The sequence below is a fragment of the Pocillopora verrucosa genome, chromosome 1 (assembly GCF_036669915.1).
Source record: "Pocillopora verrucosa isolate sample1 chromosome 1, ASM3666991v2, whole genome shotgun sequence".
NCBI classification, from domain to species: Eukaryota; Metazoa; Cnidaria; class Anthozoa; order Scleractinia; family Pocilloporidae; genus Pocillopora; species Pocillopora verrucosa.
This window is the reverse complement of record NC_089312.1, coordinates 35,645,985-35,662,680: the sequence shown is the minus strand read 5'-3', so window position 1 is coordinate 35,662,680 and position 16,696 is coordinate 35,645,985. Positions and strand designations below refer to the sequence as shown.

Below are 16,696 nucleotides of genomic sequence, written 5' to 3'. Positions count from 1 at the left end.
TTCTGTAAACTTCAATTTTTCGCTAAAATTAGAAGTAAATTGCACTATTTCAAGCTCTAAAAAACGCTCTCACGAAAGTGAGTACTTCAAATAATGATCAACGTAACTTGAGATAGTAATGACACGATAAAGGTATATTTTCCAATTCGTTTGTCCTTTTCGACAGGCCTTTTGCATCCTTCATGAGGGGGGCATTGGGGCCTGTCAAAACCAATAGATATACACATCCCAGTTATTAAAACCCTGATCGATCCGATACAGTGGTGACAAGTGGAGCATACAGAGTAAACTGCACTAATTTCATTACAGGATTTATGAATGCCATGGACTTGGCATTCGTATCTTCTAGTATCTGCTTAAATTAACAGCTGCTCTCTCGAGGACCTCGAGCATGGTCTCTGGGGACTCAGCAGCTGGTAACGGAGCCTAGTTAAATTAAGGAAATTCGCACCAAAGTCCTCTATAGGATTGCAATTTTGCAGTCGCAAAAAGCAATAGCTCTGGAAAATTTCATCGAAAATCCCTAATCTTAATCTAACGTTTCCATTCGCGAACTAAGACCTGAAAGTTTGGAGATTCTATTGGAATGTTGAATCAATCAGTCTCGTGTGGCCTGTAACTTGGTCACCAACTTTGAGGTGGCGTTGATAAAGAAACCCTGGCGATATTCCGTGCTTAGCCGTACCCTACCTGTGGCCGTACCCTCCCCTCCCCCTCCTTTCAATTGGTTTTTCACGCATTCCTTTCGATAACATGTACGTTTAGCGGCTATTCGAGATCAGTAGAGGCGCGTAATTGCCGCTCAGATCGAAGAGAAACCGGAACTCAAATAGGTCAAATAGGAAAAACCGAAAACCGCATCTGATATCAAATCCGAAAACCTGTTAGTATTTCACGCGAAAAACGAAATATCCGCAAACCGCAATGAACACCAAAACCAAGAAACTGAAATTTTTTTAACACAAAAACCGAAAAGCCGAGCTAAAAAATAGCCAAAACCGCAAAACCGGAAATCCCAATGCCCCCCTCCTTCACAAATAACATCATCTACATCGATCGCTCAAACAGTCACTAGACAAGACTCCAAGTCGTTTGTATCCACACACCACACATAACAATTTTGAGACTTTGCCGCCTCCATCTAGTTTCAGAGGGAAAAATGACTAGAAAGGTTGTCTCAACTACTCGACGTTTTCCGACGTAAATTCCCGCTTCTTTCCTGTCGTGATTCTTTAGCGGGAAACCGATGCATACCAGCGGTGTCTCGTATCAAACGACACAGCGGCAAAATGAGTGCGCATGCTCGGCGGATTTAGCGCGATTTCCGCGATTTGTGATTCCAGTGTGTATGAAGTTCTCCGAAGAACGAACAGAACATCGTTTTACACTTTTTGGGAGTGATATTGATGTGATCCGACCGGAAAATTGAATGGATTTTGTTCTTATGGCAAAGTCTGAAGGGTAAGTAGAATTATTTTAGACAGTTCAACTAAAGCTGATTTAAATTTATTCAGACAGCTTGTTGCCCGTTCCCGTTCCATTCACCAAATTTATTTACAAAACTCATTTCATCATCGGTATTTGTTCAGTACAAGCTTTAAACTTAGAAAACTTTTCGATGTAACCTCTTGTGGTAGTTAAAGCTGTTTTACAATCGAAATTAGTCTTGAATCTGTCGGTCGTTTTGTTATGTGAACGTTCTTTTGATCGACATATAAGCTCAATGTAACAGTGTACCAATCAATACCGCCTGATTGCTTCCTCAACACAACTTAAACGTAATAGATGCAATAACATTTACACTTGACACATTTCTTAACCTTTGTGTCGGGAAATATGTCGATATCACTTAACGATCAACCGCCGTTGTTTGACGTTTACATGCATTTCTTACTACACAGTGTTACCTGAAGTTGATGAAAGTAACCGTACACAAATTCGCCGTCGCAGATAGCTTTAACTTCAGCCAGTTTAATAGTTCTTTAATGTCACTGCGGTGAGACTGTGCAAGTAAGGCGCCTTTTGGTTAGTGGAGATGGTTATCCATTAAGATGATGTTGTCATTTGCATCACTTACAAATGAAATTGTTAAACCATTAATTATTATAAAAACAGCATTTGTGTTGGTAAGTCTTCTGCTTAGGTGAAAACTCAGAGCAGATTCCTCACTTGAATTAAGCTCCTTGATAAAACAAACAGTTAACCCCTCTTCATAGCTCACACTACCCAAGCTGCTTCTGACAAGAGATATGGCTTCAACAACACCAAAATATGATGGTGACTGCATGAAACTGTCATATACCTGATTTTCCCCCATCATAAATGACATGAGGGCTAGAATCCAGCTTGGAGTCAGTGGTTGGTGGTTTTTCAGTGAAGGAAGGATTTGTTTGTTACCGGTATGTATGTCTTTGCTAACAACAAAGAAATAGCTGTACAAGCATTGCTACCTTGATGACCTCCAATTTTTGACCGAGATAGGAAGGCTGGCAGTTCCCAGAATGTGACTGATTGTGTAGTTGAAGATGGAACATGTATTGAAATGGATTGTGGTGGTACACTTAAGTTAGAAAACTCTTGTTCAGCTACTGATGGTGTTTGTTGTTGAGATTGATTGTGTGATTGTAATAGGTAAGGGCAGGTAATGGGTGAATCTCAAGATTTTCAGTGGCCAGGTTGCCCACAGTGTGAACAGTGGTGTCTGTGTGAATTTGTGACAGAAGTAGGCCTTTCTGTGTTATGTCGTCTCTCTTGAGTTCTGTGTGGAGCACTTGGCTGTGGTGTGTGTGGTATTTGCTAAAAATTTCTCATTATCATGTTCTTCCAGTCATGGGACTTGTAAAAGTATGAAGTCCAAGAAGTATTTACTTCTGGCTGGCTTTCAGGTTGTTCATGACTATTGTGGCTCTTTGCAATGTTACTACTCATATCACGCTCTATAAGACCACAAGGCTGAGCTCTAGTGGCGTCCGGTCGCCCCAGGCAACTAACATTTGGTCCCGGGCAACTGAAAAAAGTATTCTGGTCACCCAGCTGTGCACTCAGCCCCTTGTGCAGCATTCGCCTCAGAGGTAAATCTGGTGATTGATTGCTACATTTTTATTTGGTTGATAAAATAAGAAAAAATAAGAAAAATATTCTTTTGCGCAATATGTAGTCAAATTGTTCACGTTCGAAGATCTCAAAGTTACTGTCATGTTTCATTCCACATGATTTCATATGAACCCAAATTACAATAATTATTGAAACAATAGTTCCTTTCACCTCACACGTTTTAAACTGCACAGATATTGCAAAAATAAGGGTTGAACACTGGGATTTTCCTTGAGATGATCAGTGTCTGATTTATTTCAGCGTTTCTATGGATTTGGAAAGTGTAGCATGGTTATCTTTATTTCAAACAAAGATTCTTTCTATATGCAAATTTCCAGTAAGCCAGCTTTGTTTGTAGGTGTTTATTGATATCTGTGATAAGCGACTTACAATTACTTTATGAAGATTTGGCGAGAGCTGAGCTTATAATGATTTCACATTTAGACTTGATGATATTGATGCTTTCAAATGAAAGTTCAAAGCAGTTTTAAAATATCCAAAGAAGCACAATTTTTGAAAAATAACACAAACTCACCACTAAAAACAGCAAAACACTCTGTCACACAGTGTGAAAAGTTTTAATTTATGGTTTGATTAAATATTAACTGATAAAAACATGAAATAAATCAATTATAAATTACTAATTGCTTGGTTGATTGATTAATTAATTAATTAATTTTTGGGTGACCAACCTGGAGGGCTGGGCACCCTAGCTGGAATGGTTGGGAGCCCAAAGGGTTACCTGGAAATTTTCCTGGAGCACAGCCTTGGATCATTATTGAAGGAATCACTTTATTCGTTTACTCTTGTTAGAAAAGGATCCTTGCAAATAGGACACCACATTTCATTTCTTTCAGTTAAGGTGACAAGTGTCGAAACATACAAGCCGTGTTATCTCTGAATTGCTTTCATTGTTGCAGCTTGGGAAGTCACATAAGACATTGGGGTTTGACTCAAGATTCTGTTTAATTCTGTGGTGACTGTATGCTAGTGGGAGAGACCTTGAATCAATTATTGTGTTGCCAAATGATGGAAGGTTATATTTTGGCTCTCCTAGTAGTCTTCCATTGTTGCCAATTTCTCTTGATACCTTTAAAATTGTGTGAAAGCTTATACTGAATCAGGATGGCATAAACCCAGTGTAACAGATTTCCTTATGACAATAGGGGTGTTTTATAACCTTTGAAAGGAATCTTTCTGGTTTCTTTTTTTGTATTTTGATATGAGCTTTAAAAATAAAGCTAACTTTTCCTTTTGAAAACAATATGACAGCCAACTTGCATTATTTTCATAAACTGATGGGCACACAAAATGAAGAGAGTGAAAGTATTAGGTACTTCTCAAGTGCTATTCCATTTCATCCAACCTACCTGCTTACCTCCTGAGCCATGAAGATTTTTTACAATAAGTTGCAACTTTTTTATTGTAAATTTTGCTGATCATCCAGCAAGGAGAGTTTGATCCCTTTCACCTGTCCCTCTAAGATACTCCATTACAAAATGTTTCCTGACTTCCATCTGTGTTCAATAGCTTTGCATTCAGCCTAATCCTTTCTGCTGGGTAATGGAGCTCAATGGAATCTCTTTAAAGAGAATGCCAGATTTCCACCTTTTTTTCTGGTAAAGAAGCTAAGATGCACCATTTAGTACTGTAGTAATCTTTACTGTTGAGTTTTTGATGTGCAGTGTCACTTAAAAATGATAATGTGGATTTGTCATAATGATTGCTCCTCTAACAAATAAACAAAACAGCAAACCTCATTGTTTGAAAATAGTTGTCGAGGTTGGAGCTTCTAAAAATGACCAGACAATTAAAAAATAAAAACTTCTTCCATCAAGTACAGTAGACTAACGCACTCTAGGTCTTTGCAAAGTTTAAAAATGGTCTTTAAAACTAGTCTTATCATTTGGTGTAGTAGGCATATTTATAAAGTATAATAATAATAAGTTTTTTGGTCTGAAAGAAAAAAAAATAACAATAACAATTTGATTTTATTGTTTTTTACTGTTTTATTGTCCATTCTATTTTTTTCTGCTGTACCTTGCAGGCTGTCTCCACTGTTTTGTGCACAACTTCCGTATGGTTTTTTGCTTGCTGCTGTTTAAACATGTCATTCAAACATTCAAGTGCTAAAGTCCAAGACTCCCCCTGCAGTCTGAGCAGACCTGGTTAACCCATGCATGGCAAGGAACATTCCACCCTGTTCTTAGAGATGGGATGTTTTCTGGGATCTGAAGGAAATTAAGTGTCATTCCTGTTAACACACTAGAAAGGCTGGCATGGAAATTGTAAAATTTTATAAAATGTTACAATTTTTTATTCTTTGAATGACAAAACTTTAAGCACATGCAATAAAATTTAACTGGAGCGCTTTTACAAAATTTAATACCTAAAGTGAGCTAGCAGTGAAGAAGTGCCACTGTTCTTTGCTGCAGTAAATGTGAATAGCTCTCACTGGTGGCACATCCATCTGCACTGGTTAGTGCTTTGATGAGGATGTCAAAGAGATGTGGTGCATGGGTTTCAAAAAATGCCTGCATCTCTTTGGATCTGTATAGAGATTGACCCCCACTCTAGTGCCTGCACAAAGCTAACTGAAATTTTTCCATCAGGTCTGAAAAACTATCTAGAAAATGCAGTAGTATGTTTTAGACCAGACCCTGTGAGTTATGTAGAAATGTTTTTAACACTGAACACTAGATGTGTTTACTTGTAAAGAATATGCACAAAATGTGGTAAGAACAAAGAAGTGGCACACGAGACGCAGCCGAGAATTTCATTGATGTTCTTACCACATTTTGACGTCCTCTGTGATTTATTACTGAACAGACGCACGGCAACTTGGAATCTATTTGTTTTATATAATTTGAATTGAATTTATAACATAGCTAGTAAATTTGTCTAATCAAATTCAATTGCGAGAGCGTGCTTCATATTCCTAATGTGCACGCTCATGACGTTAATAAGTTTTGGCGCATACATTTAAGTTCTGAAGCTTGTTAAAGACATTGAGCATCTGTCAACTCTGCTTGGCACTCCAACTGAATTTTGCAAGGTACTCATCTTCATTTCGCATAAAGATTTTTGTTTCAAGTTATTGATCTTCATGTGCGAACAAGGTGAGAATAAGTCATTTCTTTATTTTTTGTTATGTAAATTGTATGAAGTATATAAAATTAGAGTATGCATCAAGAGAAGACAGCCGTTGAATATCACTATTTATCGTTGTTCTCCTTACTGGCCATTGGTGATCTGCGTAGCAAAGGTTTTATCGGCACTTATCCGACAAATTGTGCACCACCGTGTCCCTGGTCGGTAACTTTCTATACTTCTTCCACCCTCGTCAAAAACTTTGTTCAGCCTAGTGGTGATGGATGTCTTACTTGGTGTGGAAGAATGGGAAGGCAGCAGGCACCAGCAGATGTTGTTCCTTTTTCGTAATTGCTGATAGTGGAATTCACATACAAATTTTCCTCGTTTGACCTCCGCCACTCGAGCCATTTCAGTATTTAAGGCAATTATCCTTCCTCGACAAGTAGAGCTATAGCGTGTTTTTCTCCCAGACAACAAACCTTTTCGACGGGCGGTTTGCCTACTGAGGAGGCGATCAAAACAAGTGCTGTAACTAACACGGGCTACGAAGTTCTTTGCCCTGTTACGACCGCTCCACTTCAATACCAAAATTTACACCTCTAGCCTGAATATTTTTCCTGTTGGGAAAGATATGTAGCAGAGCAGGTTTTAAAGAAACTTTCTTGAAAGTGGGAACCTTATCTGTTGAGTCTAGGGCTTATCCCCGCGAAATAAAACAAACAATACGAATTTACCAATACCAATCGCTCTGACGAAGGGCTAACGCTCGAAACGTCAGCTTTTTTACCCTTTACGATGGCTAATTTACGTTTTCAACCCAGTTGTTAACACTAACTACCTGCTATACTCCCACCGACGCAGCACCACAGTTTCTTTAGAAACTTACCCCTTTATTCGAATTTTAAAAATGCCTTCTTATCACCGTTTAGCGTTACTATGGAAATATTATCATTCCCATTCCTTTTCGCGCGTAAATTTTCGCAAGCATCTCAAGCATGCGCGATAATTTGGCCGCTGTGTCGCATCAAACAAATTTACAGGACATGCGCAGACAAAACGCCCCCTCCCTGCTGAGCTGACGTAGATAAGTTCAAATAGAGTGACACGTTGCCAGAAATAATTGATAAAAGAGTGTGAAACTTTCTTATGTTTAATTCCTTTGGGTGTCAAAACTGAATGACAAGGTAAATGTTGAACTAATGAAAATAAAGTTAAGATATTTAATTGTTAGAGTAATGAATATCAACAAGTTTGTTCTACGATTTCAGATTTAACAGAAGACAGCATGCTAAATATAAGGATAGTCAAAGGTGGCTGCCGTGGACGTGAAGCGGTTAGGTTTGGAGTGGTAAGTATTTTGCTGTTCAGAATATTTGACTCTAGTCGAGACCTGACGTAAAAATGGAAAATTAAAATTTAGCCTCTAGTTCACTGTTACGCTCTTAAGTTCAATTCTTCTGAACAGGAATTAAATTCTTTCTGGACGATTCATGTCTCTTCAGAGAATAATTTATTATTTCAGTCATCGTTTACACGGACGCGGCTTCCAATCCAAACGGTTTCATGACCTTGAAACCGCATCGAAAACGACACGGTTTCGAAGTGTCTACACGGAACCTATCCAACTGTTTACGCCATGAAGATCTCGTTCTCAGGCCCTTGCATTTCGTCTGTTGGATCTGGGGAACGAGTAAAGAGTCCAAAAGAAAGCTTATCAAAATTTATGGACCTGCCACCCATGGCAAAATAATAGACAATTTGTTATTTGAATTTAATACAGTGCAACACCCGATTTTAATCGTTTGCTGTTTTCCTGAGTCGTCCTTCATCTGACAAATAATATATAGTCGAGGCCACCTGTGTTTCTACTGAGACCGGAAGTCGCATGTTTGTTACTTTCCTTTCGATGAACGGTCTCAACTCACCACATAACTTGTCTTTGCCCATTCTGAAGTTTTCCTTCCATTCTTATGCAAGCATGACACCGTCCAGAAAGTTGTTCCACCAGACACTAGTTCTCCCAGGCCGAGTCCAGAATCGTCGTTTTGCTTTTCTCTTCCTTACTCTAGAGCGTATTGACGAAGAAGCCAGCCAATTTCGCGCCAAAATAAGTAACCGTTTTTAAATCGATGCAGTTTCGCCGTTTACACGACCAATGAAACCGTATCGTTTTGAAAACACTCCACTTTTGATTCGTTTTCGGAATGACCCGGTTGTGATAACGAACTCGACCGATGCCGTGTAAACGAAGGGTGAAACCGTATCGAAACCGATGCGGTTACAAATGAAACCGCGTCGCTCGAAATTCCCCAAATAGCATATTTTCCTCTTAAGAACCAAAATTCTTATCAGAATAATTATTTTAATGGTGTTTTTTTCGAGGAAAATGAAGGTTCTTGAAACAAGATTGACTATAGAAGAGAATTCTTGTGGTAAGAATACATTACATCTGAATATCTTGAGAAGAATCTCTATTTCAGAAACTCTTGCCCCAAGAACCGGGAATTCTTTTCTCAGGAGCGAGAATTCTTTTCAGAGAGTTCTTCTGGAAAGAATGTTAAATTGCAATTTCAGAAACTCTTGCTACAAGAGTCGGGAATTTTTTTCTCAACTCAAGAGAATTCTCGTTCGTAACGAGAATTCTTTTCAGCAGGCAGTGATGCAGAGAGTTCTTCTGGAAATAATATTTAATCGCAAATCTTACGAACAGAATTGCAATTTCACAAACTCTTGCCACAGGAATCCGGAATTCTTTTTCTCAAGAACGAGGATTCTTTCTAGCAGGCAAAGAGGTAGAAGGTTCTTCTGGAGAGAATGTTTAATTGCAGATCTTATGAAAAGAATCGCAATTTCAGAATTCATGAGATAAGAGGCAGAATCTATTATAACCAAAATTTTATTAAGGTAACTTCTATTGCAAGTAACTTTGATAACTACAGACCAAATTATCTGATGAAGTCTGATAAAGCTTTGCTACAATACAGCGGTGGAGTAGGTACATGAACGATACGCTAGGAAAACAAAATATGGTGTCGTAGCCGCGATAATTTACATTAAATTTTCGTGTGAACATTCACAACACCAAAATTAATAACTTTGGAAGTGAAAGACCTATCTGGAGGTTTGAGCAGTTCCAAAATATTCCTTAAATTTTTGTCATTGGAATCTGTCGTACTGGCAAGCGAGAAAACGCGGTCGATTCCAAGCGCTTGGTAATCGCACTGTATCCGATTTCGGTTATGCGGGCTCATTTAACGTTTTTCACGGCTTTCAAGAATGCGTGCCGAATAATAAGTTGTCGTTGCCTTGTTTCGGTCTCACATGAGGAAGGAGATTTCAGTGGCCAATACTGCTTTCTGCTCCAAGGTTAACTTGTACATTAGGAGGGCATTCAAATCTGGGTTCATATAGAGTGATTCAATGGGAACATTCGGAGTGTCAGGTGGGCTCTTATTGAAATAATTCAGTGTCGACCGATCGACGGAATCTCGTATCAACAAGATGAGGTCCAAGAAACTAAATCCTGCTTGATTGGACCCAACCTTCCTTGGAAACATGCTGATGAAAAAGCTGTTGGAAGGAAGCGCTCTTCAGGAACTGATTGAACCTTGTTCATATATGATCTACTGATTGCAGGACTGACAAATTTCATTACAGTTTTAGAACTCGAGGTTAGGATAAATTACAACCGAGTGGGGCTGAATTATGTACTTGAAGGCTTCAATTTGCAACAAAATTTAACTATTTTTGCATGATTCAAAATTGAGTATTCCCCTTCCACTTTCAATCATGTTTGCGAACAGATAAATACTGGATTGCACAGCTAGAGAAGAGGTCATAGGAAAGGACTAGGGGTTACAATTGGCATGCTATTAATTGATTGATGTACAACAACTGCTTTGATGCAGATTGTGAAAGTAATGAATGGTATGGAGTATGATCAGGGAATGATATATTTAACTAATATACAAAGAATGAGATATGTAGATAAAAATTGAAAGAGGTCAATAACAGGGAATGTTGATATAGTTGTTCACTGATAATTCAATGCATACATGATGTTGTGAATATGTAAGTTAATTATATTTTTGTGAATTGTATGTCGAAGAATAGATTTTAAAAAATGGGGTATGATTTAAAAGTGATATTATGTCATTATAAGATACAAAAAATGAGGTGATAATCAGTAAATGTTTTCAATACGGTGAGTGCTGATATAGTTGTTCATAGATAACTTGATGCATACATATACATTATAAATATGATTTAGTTTTATGTTATGTTGATTGTATGTTAAGAAATAAATCCAAAGGAAATGAGATTCTTTTCAGTGAAATTTATTGTGTTAGAGGTAAATCAATCCTTTCAATAACTCAACAAACCCAGTAAAGGCAAAAGATTCTTCTCGATAGAATATTCAGACCTCAGAAGAGCACAAAGACTTTATCAGCAAGAATGCTTTTAAATGTGATTCTTCACCCAAGCAAATTCAATCTCTTATGAAGAACAATCAATTAAAAAAAAATTTCATTCTTGAATGAAGGGAAAAAACTCATGAGGAGACTCAGAAACTGACACTCTTCCCAAACAAATATTGTGTCTTCAGGGAAGAGCAGTAATTCTTCTGATAAGCTTGCTTAAAAAATGAGATTCTGCTTCAATGGATATCATCTTGAGAGGACAGTAGTGTTTCTTCTCAGAAAAATAACTCATTAATTGGTTCTGGGCAAAAGAATTTTGTTCTTGTGGGGAAAAACTAGTATTCTTCCAACAAGAATCAGACATATATGAGATTCTTCTCATGAGAATTATTAACCTTGGGAGGGGACCCACAATTCTTTCCTTAAATGGATATCATCTTGGGAGGAGAGCAGGGTTTCTTTTCAGAAGAATACACCATTAAATAGTTCTTAACAAAATAATTTTGTTCTTGTGGGAAAAAACTAGTATTCTTCTGACAAGAATCAGACATAAACAAGATTCTTCTTATAAGAATTCTTAACCTTGAGAGAAGACCCATAGTTCTTTCCTCAAGAACCAGCTTTCTTCTCTTCAGATTCTCCTCTGGGGACAAAGAATTTGAAACAATAAATCCTTCCCTGAAGAGGCACGAATCTTTCAGAAAGAATTTAAATTCTGTTCAAAAGAACTGAAGTTAAGAGCGATTTAGAGTGTGTCCGTGTAAACAGTGCCTCAGACTCTTTGTCCCCAGAGGAGATATATAATTCTGAGGAGAAGAAATCTGGCTCTTGAGGAAAGAACTGTGGGTCTTCTCCCAAGGTTAAGAGTTCCCATGAGAAGAATCTCATTTATGTTTGATTCTTGTTAGAAGAATACTAATTTCTTCCCAAAGGAACAAAGTTATTTTGTCAAGAACCAGTTAATTAGGTATTCTTCTAAGAAGAACCACTTCTCTCCTCCCAAGATGATATCCAAGCTTATCAGAAGAATTACTGCTCTTCCCTGAAGAACCAATATTTGTTTGATATTCCAAGGGGAATAAATTAATTAGCCCCAGGCCTACATGCTGTGCCTGGCTTGATGTTGACAGACATTTAGTTGACACTTAATATTGTGTTTCACTCCTTTGTTCGTTTATTGCTTGCCCTCCTTCCCACCCCAGGGGCTTTCCTTGAGCCCTCAGGGGCTCCTTGTTTCCTCATTAAAGATGCTCAAACAGATTCCCTGTCTCATTTGTTGGTGGTGTCGTGCGAGTGGGGTGTGGAGGGGGGATAATGAATGTCAGTTTCTGAGTCTCCCATGAGAATTTTTGTCCTTCACCCAAGAATGAATATTCGGTTTTAAATTGATTGTTTTCCTCCAAAGATTGACTTTGCTTGTGTAAAGAATCACTTTCAAAAGCATTCATGCTGAGAAAGTCTTTGTTCTCCTCTGAGCTCTGAATATTCTATTGAGAAGAATCTTCTCCTTTTACTGGGTTTTGTTGAGTTATTGAGAGGATTGATTTTCCTCTAACAGACTAACACAGTTAATTGTTAATTTATTAACACAGTTAATATGTTGCGACATCTAAGGCTCGTACTCAATTGGCTATCTGTGAGTTTCTTTGATTATTGACCAATCAAAATGTCTGGTTTGTACTGCTTTGCACTGAATTAACCCTCTCTTGCACTGAATTACCTGGAAACTGCATTTATCTTAACCAATCAAAATTGAGTAATTTTTTCATGTATATTATTAGTAATGGAAATCTAAACAAGGTAAAAACAGTACCATATTGCAAACTTTGGTCATATTACAACTGAGGTCACATTGAATGAAGATTTTAGATATATGAAAATTCACATATTTGCACTGCGGTAGAAAGATGAAATTAGGAGATCCTCGCAGCTAAGAACACTACTGAAACGAGTAGTTGTAAATAGGACCTGAATTGTGTAAATTTTTATTGAGGGTCAAAAAGAACGACTCTATTGTCAATGCTGCTTTTATAATCACAAACCATCTTAAATTATGTTTTAGTGGTTGCGGACATGTTCCACACTGGTAAAAAGCAAAACAGAGACACATGCCAGAGTACAGTCAGCTAATTACCCATCCGGTGACTTTGCTGATGGCTTGAACGGTGGGAAATTACTTTCTGAGAAAGTGAAAGGCCCAGTGTGTTCATACAACGAATGGGATCCTCTTGAAGAAGTCATCGTGGGACGCGTTGAAGGTGAATTTGTTAAACTGGAGTGCTGACTAATGGCACCCCTTCCTAGCTCTCTGAAAGAAGTTCACTCTGTGTCAGTACCAAAATAACTCTTAATCTATGAATATGTGTGAGCCAGTGAGTGATCCAAGTGCTAAGTGACACATCGAGTAATGTCTTTGCTTTACTCTCTTTCTCCAGGGGCAACCGTGCCCGAGTTTTCGATAGAAGTAAAAGCAAATACTCATGAGAAAAACTGGCCGTTTTTCAATACTTTTGGCGGCCAATCGTTTCCTGTATTACATCTTAAAAAAGCGCATCTGGAAATCGAAGAATTCTGTAACATTCTACGACACGAAGGAGTGAAAGTTCGCCGACCTGAACCAATTGACTTCTCAAAGGTAAGAAAAAAAAAATCTTATCTCTCCTTACTTAAGGAGTTGAAAGAAGAAACTTGGCTAAATTAGGATTTAGTTTATTTATTAATTTATTTAAGGATTTGTACAAAGAAGTACCGGAGCAAAAACAATAGGAAATAAGTCCCTAACTAGGTTTAAGCTCCAACCCAACCCCTCCTCTGTAAAATAATTGAATAATATAAATAGACTAAATAGGTTGCTTAGTGGGTAGCATCATTTACAGCCCGACTGATTTTGTTTCAAGTTGTGTTATAATATGCGCCAGCGTAATCTGTTACAAAATTAAGATCAGTGTATTCCATGGACCAGTGTTCTACTTTTCACCCTCTTCTAGTTGTTTGCACAATTTCTAGTTCATTGATGACATTCTCACCTTCTCACCCATCGCTGCTTCCACTGTAGAAAATGTACTCATTGTCTGACTGTTACTTTCACACTCACTGTCCGATGCACTTCAAAAAGATGTCAGACTCCTTATTATTCAAATTAAAAAAAGAAAGCCCATCCCCCAACTACTTTCAAACACCTCTGACTCTTCATCTTTCACAACAACCTAACCCCCCTTGAATTGTTCGGGTATAAAAATATCCGAAGGGAGTTCTAATAAAGTGAACGGCAGGAAAATGAAAGGAGGAACTATAATTGAGTTATGTTTTCAGGCTTGGCTTAAACTAAATTTAAATGTCTTCACCAGGTCTATAAAACTCCTGACTTCCAATCATCCGGGTTATACGCAGCCATGCCACGTGACATTCTGCTTGTGGTTGGCGACGAAATCATAGAGGCGCCTATGGCATGGCGGTCTCGATTCTTTGAGTACCGTGCCTACAGGTCCCTGCTTAAGGAATACTTTAGCGGTGGTGCTAAATGGACGACTGCACCTAAACCCCTCATGAGCGACGACCTATATGATGAGGTACGGGCTTGATTGATTATGAATTTTTTCGCTTAAAAAAGATCTTGTTTTGCGGCTGCTTAGGAGATTGTCAGAATTTTTTGCATTATTTTATCGCCATATAAGTAGCTTGTTTAAAGTAAAATCACTGAGTGAAATTTGGTTTTTGCCGTCATAACTTTTAGAACTATGCCATACGGTCAGTGGAGGACCGCCACAAGCTGGCTGCTTCGGGAAAGTTTGTTACCACAGAGTTTGAACCCTGTTTTGATGCCGCTGATTTCATCCGAGCAGGCCGTGATATATTTGTTCAAAGGAGTCAGGTAAAACAAATATATTACTCCCAAAAAACTCTCACTGCTTACTGTCAATAATGAAGTCCTATACTCGGCCTTATGCTCTTTTTGCGTAAGATATATTTACACGGTACACGGATCATAAGCCGGATATGGATTCCTATAAAGGCGGAAAGTAATTCACAAGTTAAGAAGTATTCAGATAAAAGGTCTCGGACAATGCATTTATTTCTTTGATTCCATGTCAAACAAAGTATTTCAATTATTTACCTTGTAAATAATCTTATAAAATATGGTATTGTTTTGTCTTAGTCGTAAAAAGAAAGATATCTGAGTGCCCCTATTCCCTAATTTTCCATTTTCCTCATCATATTTACTCACAATCGTAACAAGACGAGAAACAGCTTTCTCCATTTGACAAGCGAGATTTCGTATTCTACTCGATAAATAGTCTGCCGCCTCGTTCGTTGCAACAGGTCACAAACAACCTGGGCATTGAATGGATGAGGCGACATCTTGGAGAGCGTGGATATCGTGTGCATAAATTATCCTTTGATGATCCCAATCCGATGCATATTGACGCTACCTTCAACATCATTGGACCCGGATTGGTTCTATCCAATCCTGAACGGCCTTGTCATCAGATCGAGCTGTTCCATAAAGCTGGGTGGACTGTGGTCAAGCCACCATTGCCTCTCATACCAGACACACACCCCCTGTGGATGTCGTCCAAGTGGTTGTCCATGAATGTCCTCATGTTGGATCCGACAAGAGTCGTGGTGGATAAAAACGAGACAACTACACAAAAGGTGAAATAATACTTGATTTGATGGATAAGAAGTGGAACAAATTGCAGATGAGGTTTTTACTTCGAAAGTTAATTTTAGTCGCTATACCCCAAGATATCGCGCTGTTACTGAGTTTAAGCATGATAATTACGGCTACGGCAAACAGCAAAATTCGAAATAAAATCTAATTTTATTTACTTACCTTAAAATTTTTTAATCAACCCTGTAGAAGAGTAAAACAAGATGTCTTGTTCACAGCTAATGCAAACTTGAATGTCGTCACTCCGAGGTACAAACGGCTGAATGCATATTGTTAGAATTTGCCTAAAGAGTATCCTAGGTCTGTAAAAAAGAAGGTTCACATGTTTTTTGGAATTACGTAGAGACACGATCACTAGTAAGCCTCATTAAAACGAACCACACATTTTTTTTAATTCCACTGAATTTTTATTGTTCGACGATGGTCACTACATGAACTTCTGATGCATATGAGAAGTTTAAGATAGCTCTGAATCCCAACTACAGAGTATTACACGCTGCAAAGCATCTGCTAGCGCTGGAAGCTAAATATGATAACGCTTGCACGTATCCAGTTATTTTTAACGCTTGTACGTGTCCAGTTAACTATGCGTGCTCTCTTTGTTTTAGAGCATATTGGTGTTAGGAAGTGACGTGTTTTGCTTAAACGCTATACTCGTTTTCAACAGATGTTCGAGAATCTTGGAATCAAATGTGTTCCTGTCTCTATCCGCTTTGCCAACTCTCTTGGCGGAGGTTTCCACTGCTGGACATGTGACGTCAGGCGTCGGGGAACCTTGGAGTCGTATTTTTAACTCTAACAGAAAAAGCCTTTTTGAATTGTACGCATACATATTTTAGTCTGCTCTGAATGAAACGTTCAACATGTACCAAGTTTTTCATATGTTTTAGCCTTTGGTCAGTAAATGTGGTGACATGGTGGTGCGATTTTCTGTTCCTATTGAAGATATATTAAATGTGATTTGTTGTCTCGTTTGTACTATTTAAAGCTTAGTTGTCTTGATCGTCCTAGTTGAGAGAGCACTTACGAGACAGCTCAACTTTATAAAAATGATACTGATTAACCGACAAAAAAGAACTAAAAAAGAACAAAAAGAGAAAAATCCAGTTTTTGAAGTCTCGTCAAAAATTTATTGGGAACATACCAATTTCAGCAAAGAAGTTATGGATTGCTACAGGAGGGGAAAGTGATTTCTGTTGATTTCTTTAATAGGAAATGAAACAATTTTGATGTAAAAAATTTGTGAGCAGATGTGACACCGAGCTGAGAGAATCGCTCTGGTTACAAGTTTCTATGCAGAGCACGCCATTCTTCATTAAGATCTCTTTAAAAGATTGAACAATTCCACTGTAATTTGGCACCTAAAAAGCTCGCTTTTGTCTGCAGATTTTTACTCAGAGCTAAAACTTCAGAGAAC

At 38.1% G+C, this 16,696-nt stretch overlaps 2 protein-coding genes across 6 annotated transcripts; one reads left to right on the top strand and one right to left on the bottom strand.

Moving 5' to 3' along the window:
• The first annotated feature begins 1,322 nt into the window (after positions 1-1,322).
• LOC131798392 (glycine amidinotransferase, mitochondrial-like) lies at positions 1,323-16,238 on the top strand. Of its 5 annotated transcripts, none has more exons than XM_059116028.2 (10): positions 1,323-1,461; positions 1,902-2,010; positions 5,141-6,212; positions 7,455-7,534; positions 12,670-12,865; positions 13,043-13,242; positions 13,955-14,176; positions 14,341-14,478; positions 14,928-15,260; positions 15,947-16,238. In XM_059116028.2, exons 3-10 carry the CDS (start codon positions 6,200-6,202, stop codon positions 16,070-16,072), a joined length of 1,308 nt encoding a protein of 435 aa, XP_058972011.2. In that variant the 5' UTR covers positions 1,323-1,461; positions 1,902-2,010; positions 5,141-6,199; the 3' UTR covers positions 16,073-16,238. The 5 variants fall into 5 exon arrangements, with proteins under 5 accessions (XP_058972011.2, XP_058972012.2, XP_058972010.2 ...); XM_059116029.2 differs by having other exon boundaries at positions 1,902-2,025; XM_059116027.2 differs by lacking the exon at positions 1,902-2,010.
• On the bottom strand, positions 2,371-4,483 carry LOC131798422 (uncharacterized). Its single transcript, XM_066163060.1, has 3 exons — positions 4,464-4,483; positions 3,949-4,208; positions 2,371-2,507 (listed from the first exon to the last, which is right to left on the bottom strand). Exons 1-3 carry the CDS (start codon positions 4,481-4,483, stop codon positions 2,371-2,373), a joined length of 417 nt encoding a protein of 138 aa, XP_066019157.1.
• Positions 16,239-16,696: the final 458 nt, after the last annotated feature.

Coding starts and splice junctions, on each gene's coding strand:
- LOC131798422 (XM_066163060.1), bottom strand. CDS start 4,483: ATGGCTCAGGAGGTAAGCAG. Junction 4,209..4,463: donor ATGGCTCAGGAGGTAAGCAG/GTAGGTTGGATG, acceptor ATCCTGATTCAG/TATAAGCTTTCACACAATTT. Junction 2,508..3,948: donor CGACACTTGTCACCTTAACT/GAAAGAAATGAA, acceptor CTACACAATCAG/TCACATTCTGGGAACTGCCA.
- LOC131798392 (XM_059116027.2), top strand. Junction 14,479..14,927: donor TATTTGTTCAAAGGAGTCAG/GTAAAACAAATA, acceptor TCGTTGCAACAG/GTCACAAACAACCTGGGCAT. Junction 15,261..15,946: donor ACGAGACAACTACACAAAAG/GTGAAATAATAC, acceptor CGTTTTCAACAG/ATGTTCGAGAATCTTGGAAT.